The 6,000-nt window shown below is 44.4% G+C and overlaps 1 protein-coding gene across 10 annotated transcripts in view; it reads right to left on the bottom strand.

Moving 5' to 3' along the window:
• Positions 1–6,000, bottom strand: part of LOC116059345 (BAH and coiled-coil domain-containing protein 1) — a 63,921-nt gene that overhangs the window by 31,047 nt on the left and 26,874 nt on the right. For 9 of the 10 annotated variants that reach the window (XM_031312362.2, XM_035996621.1, XM_035996618.1 and 6 more), the window contains one exon: positions 2,031–2,213. The exons of the other annotated variant lie outside the window; for it this stretch is intronic. In XM_031312362.2, coding sequence (XP_031168222.2) covers positions 2,031–2,213 — 183 coding nt within the window. The remainder of the gene's footprint in view (positions 1–2,030; positions 2,214–6,000) is intronic. 10 annotated transcript variants of the gene reach the window in all.

Below are 6,000 nucleotides of genomic sequence, written 5' to 3'. Positions count from 1 at the left end.
CTAATATAACAATAAAATGTATGATTCAGTCTGCTCCATATTCCACTAGAAGGAGGAGCAATAGTCCACTAGGAAAGTATTTAGCCACACTAAATGACTGGTTAGCAAGTGACTAATGAGGTCATTGTTATCTATTGCTTGATACATGGTAGATTCTAGCACTATAATCTGTGGCAAACGTGTCAGAAGAATAGCAGAGACAAAGACATTCTGCACCATGACAGGTATATGCCAGAGACATTAGGGATCATACAGTAATCTCTGAATACTAATTTGAGCTGCTATGCTTGGATTTGCATGCAAACAGCCACTTTAAAAACACACCTCACACCAAAAAAAAAAAAAAAAATCCAGAGAATATCTTTAAGGTTACAAGCCGACACACACACGCACAAGTCAGTGCCTGCTCTGCTGCTGGTGGGGTTCTGCTGACACCCGGAGAGAGGAGCCGAGAGTCTGGGTAATTGTGCCGCTCATTTTGATGACTTGCTTTTTATGCAAAACAGGAAAAAGACAATATGCAATTATCTTGAGGAGGGAACAGCTGAATGTGGTTGATGAACAGTCTGGATTCAATCATGCTCTTAGTGCGTTATATGCAATTAAACTGCAATAGAGATAATGGCCTCCATTGCCAACTGAGTAATAATCCCAGTCATAATCACCTCCATTACTTTTATTAGGCTTGGCATTATCATCATCACTCTTATTATTTATTATATTTTTCCACAAGAAGAAAATCTTTGACAATGAAACCCTGAAACTATAAGGTATAATATAATAATATTATAATTATAATAAGGTATAATGCTTACAAAATGAGTTTTGAGGGAAAATGTCTTTGACTGAGTCGATGCTAAAGTTCAAATCTCAACCAAATTGATTCGTCCTGTCTCCATGTTTATTTGAAGAAGTCTAGAGTTTCACCTATTCTCACCACTGTAACAGCTGGCCACTGACTCAACCCCTTGTGGCCAGGACATGAGAGCAAAGAGTGTGTGTGTTGAGGGGGGGGGCTTAACACACTCAAAAATAAAAACAGACCATCAGAACATCTCAGCTGCACTGCACCCAATCAACCCAAGCCACACATCACGCAACTGGGGCGCCGCTGATCAGTGACCACAAATAAACACTCCCACTGGCGCCCCATGGACTAACAGCTGGGCTATTCTTAGAAAAAAAAAAATAATACAAGAAGGCTGAAATAAAAAGAGTCAGACAACTTCAAAGACTGTGGTTCACTATATGGCATTGGCAGCCATCACATTGTGTAATTAGCAAAAGATTATGAACGTGTTAATCTAAAAGTGACTGAAGTGAAGTCACAGGAAAGCAGACCTTGCATTAATATATCAGTGGGTGGTATATTAATGCAAGGTCTGATAGGTCTTACAATTATCTGACATCCTTAACATTCGAGTTCCCGAAATGTCAAAGCAGATTAATCTCTCTACTTTATCCTTGTCAGACATCCTGATAGTATCTAAGCAGAAATGTGAGGTGTTGAATTGAGTGTGTGTTTATATTTTCCTCACTGTGTGTGTGTGTGTTTAGCCAGGACTTTGTAATACTGAGTGCCGGGTGGGAACTACCCTATTAAGCTGTGATGGAGACACCAGCTGAAAGCTCTGCAATCACTGCAACTTTTTACTGGCTTGCCTTCACACGTGCTGCTTCAGAGAGTCTTGAGTGACATTCCTGCTGACGTGAATCGAATACCGCAAGATTCCTTGGCTGAACTTTTGACCCTGTGTCCCCATCCAGAAACCATGGCACTGTATTCCATCACAAACATGCTGGGCCTATTTTGGTGCACAAATAAAAGGGTGGGAGCCTGGCTCTTGCTAGATGATTACAAGCCGTGCTTTGTTGTAAACCTAACACAGCCTAAAAATGCACAATATCAGAGTAACAATACACCCTGCAAAGCTCTGTCCCTGATACTGCCAAGACATGAATAGCGCCTGATGCAGACAATGTCGTCAAATGAGGGGCATGTGTTTGTGTGAATGTGTGATTTGAGGTACCTTCATGCGAATGGGGAAACCAGATTTGCGAGGCGCTGGAGTGGGGGCCGCCCCGGAAGGAGGGTGAGGACGGCGAGGAGGGCGGCCGGGAAGGGTGAGACGGGTGAGAAGGGGGGGAACCCAGACTACTGGCCAGAAAGGTCCCCATGAAGGAGGCGGAGGAATTGCCCATCAATCCACTGCCTGCATTCCCACAGGGACAAAGGTAAGGAGAGAAAACATGGTTAGAATTAGAGAAGTGCATGTACACAGTGACCATGAGTGTGAATAAAAAAAAAAAATTAAATACAGATGTAAAAGAATGAAGCCCACTGGCCGTCTAGGTGGAATCACAGAGCCAGGTAGATTTGATCACTGCCCTGGGGAGAGGGTGAATGAGTAAGAGTGTGTGTGAGAGAAAAAAAAGAGTGTGAAACTCTCCTCCCCCTCACTGACAGCAGAGTCCTCTCCCCTCGTCTTCTCTCCTCTCACACCGCTTCTCCCCATGGGCAGACAGAGGTCTCATCTCACAGCTGAGTACACACTTTCTCAGGCTCTCTCCCTCTCGCTCTCACACACTTTTGCTCCTGCTCCCCAGTGTTCTTTTCTCAATTTCTCTCCCTCCCTCCATTATCTTATGCTCTCCATCTCTCACTTTCATGCCCTCAATCTCTCTTATTGCTTTGCTCCATTTCACCTCATCTCTGTCTGGCTCTCTTCTTTTCATTCTGCATGACTCTGACAATCCTGTACTTTCTTCTTTGTTTCCATTTTGGTGTTTTACTCCTTTTCCTTGCTCCCATCTGCTTTGTCACAGTGGCCCTCTCCTCTCTTCTCTTTCACTCCTCTCTCCCATCGCGATGAGCGGAAATACACTATGGGCTTGCTTCTTCCCAACCCTTCTCTCCCTCCCTCTGTCCCGCTTTCTTTCTGACACATAGCATTTCTTTGCTTTGTTCTTTACTATAATGATGGCACCAGCAGAGCAATCTGTCCCTGGCTGGCTGAACTGTGTGTTTAACAAGACTATGATGAGTAATTGACCATTCGTTGCAGCGCCCATGTGACTGGGGGCTGATTGTCTATTATGTATTGCTGGGCAAGCTGGAGAAAACACACTGATTAACCACTGCTTAAATTACATTCCCATTACGTGCCCGCCAGTGCACTTGAGCGAGGGGCCCGGATGCCCGACTCTTTGCACATTCGTTTCCCCCAAGTCACACTGCCGTGAAGTCTCATGCATATGTATGATGCCTGGATGAGAGCACACATGCACATACTTGCACAAACTCGCACATTGGGGTGTCATAAATTGTGCGCACAGGGCTACCTGTGAAAACGTTAGGGAGAGCAACATGGTAAAAATTCATTATCAGCCCCTCCTGACGAGCTGATCTAACAAGAAACGCTGTGTGATTTGATTTTCTTTAAGCATGAATCAGTCCAAACATGAATCAATCCTTTTCTGGGAGTGAGAACAATTGCGAGGAAGTCTTGATCAGCCAGGCGGTGAGCGAGTGCATCCTCTGGGCAGACAGCAGGGATAAACCCATCAGTCTGCTGCTTGCTCCTGCACCGAATAGCCCATGGCTCATGGGCCAGAGCACAGGAGCATTCCAAGGCACACAGAGACACACACACCAACTTCACACTGTGTCCCACAGCCCCAGACAGGTGGAAATCCCCCACAATCCCCAACCTTACTCTACCTCGAAAAAACTACCATAAAACCAGGCCTCTGTGTGTGTGTGTGTGTGTGTGTTCACACAACGGCCTATCACAAACTCACAAGAAAAAAAATAACAATCTCCTTAGTGTTTAACTAGCACATTCACTGCAAGACCAAATAGCCTCCGAAATAGGGCCACAGGAGTTTTTAACTATGAGTCAACCTTTTGAGTCAAAGTCAGCTAAATCTATTTTCTGATGCAATGCTAGGGACAAAAATACAGAATACATGCAAACAAACAATAGGAGGACTTCCACAACCATTACAAATAGGATATACAGAAATTATGAGAAAGACTTTAAATATCTTTAGGAGGCAGCCACATAGTAATGGGTGCTATAGCAACAACGTACATTTCGGTGGGAGGTAGCCTAATGATATATCCATGCTTTTCTCCTTTTCAGCCCTCCTTTTCTTCCTTCCTTGCTTCTATGCTGCCACCTCCTATCACCCCTGACCCTGCGGAGCACTCCTGGCAGAGCTCTTAGGAGAGCAGGGTGGGATTCAGGGGCAGTGGGGGATGGATCATTGCCAGTGTGCTCAGTGGGCACCCAGGGCTCCTGTACTGTATGGCACCGCCCTCAACATTACACACTCCTCGGCCCTCTCTTTCTGCCTGTCGCCCCCAGGAACCCCAGGTTTCCTTAGTGCCTCTGGCTCACATAAATCAGCTAATCCTCCTGCATTATTAACAGCCTCGCCCCAGAGAGAGAGAGAGAGAAAGGGTGAGAGAGACATAGAGACTGACAGAGGCCACGAAACCCCTCTTCACACACCAAGAAAGGAAAGAGCCTCTGCCAGATAGACAAGGAAGGGAAAGGGACAGTACATACAAAGGTAATGTCTAGATGTCAGACAAGGGGATTTTTAGGTTTAGGCTGATGTTATGGGAGAAGGGTATTGAAGGAAAACCTTAGGAGGGTCTCGGGTCAACTCATACACAACCTCTCTGTGATCCAGTTTGGCCATATGGTTTATACTGGGAAAAGGGCATTGGTCCAATCTAAACTGCAGTAATACAAAATAATAATGCAGCCTTCACCTCTGTCACATGGGCTTTTGCTGACTCTACAGCCTGTCACTCAGTAAATGACCCCTCCCTCTGTTACCCCATTTCCACCAACATAAAACTATTTCTGGGCTGTGAAAGTGCATTTGCAGTTGGTTAAACTGATGAACCTTCTAAGAAGCTTTGCTTTTCCATGGGCCAGAGAGCCAGATCATTAACGTCACTGTATACATCTGTATACATCTCAGTTTTCCATTCCCGCTTCCAAATTCTCATTTTTGGCATTCGTCGTTTTGGTACTTTTTTCAAATTAAATTGATGCTTTTTGCAACAAAAAAAACAATTGACGCTTTTTTCAACGTTTTAGATGCATTTCAAAAAAATGCATCAAAAGTGTAGGAAAAAACCTAATTATTTTTCCGAAAAAAGGGCCAAAGACTGTCAATGCTTTTTTCAAAAAATTTCAACAATTTCACACAGAGTTAAAAGCATCAAAAAGTGTCAAAACTTTCGGAAAAAAAACGTACATTTTTTAATGTATGTGGGTTTTGAGAGCTATGAAACGCCCTACACGGAACACTGCTGGTTCGATTTCAAGCTCTGGTTTTTAGTCTTGTTAGTCACGATAATCCTGCCCCTGTTATAATTGGTTCTTGGTTCTAGTTATAATTAGTTCTTGGTTCCAGACCAGCAAAGTGTTGGTGCCGCTCTGGAACCAGTTTTCCTGGCCGAAAGCTGGTTCTTTGGCTTTCGAAACACAAAGAACTGGTTTGAGATTAGGCACCAGCTCCAAACCGGCCCCCAAACTTTCTTAGTGGAAAAGGGGTTGGGGTTGTATCTGCTGTTAGCCTACATGATGCTGCGCAAAAATGTCTTTACCTTGCAGTTTGCTCAAGAATTCTAATACCACGGTTTAATATAAGGACATGAGCAACACACATACTGTTTTAATATGATGCCCTCCCTAAACCCATTCAAAGCCTAATGAATCAGAGGTGTTGGTGAGAAAGCACACAGGTTATTAAAGTGTGCTGGTCTGTCTTGGTGTCGGGGCAGTTTCAGTTTGGGTGCCAACCAAAGCAGTGCAGAACAAGTAGAGCAAGGGTCCACGGCATGACAGCACTGGTGCCGGACTCACCATAACTGTTTATTTAGCAGCTTATTAAATGGTGACATGGATCCAGGGAGCCTACCACTGCTACACCAGCTCCTTGTAAAGTTGTGTTCTCTAGGCCTGCGTTTTTTAAAAC

Source organism: Sander lucioperca, chromosome 21, assembly GCF_008315115.2.
Source record: "Sander lucioperca isolate FBNREF2018 chromosome 21, SLUC_FBN_1.2, whole genome shotgun sequence".
In the NCBI taxonomy this organism is placed as follows: Eukaryota; Metazoa; Chordata; class Actinopteri; order Perciformes; family Percidae; genus Sander; species Sander lucioperca.
This window is presented reverse-complemented; position numbering and strand designations above follow the sequence as displayed.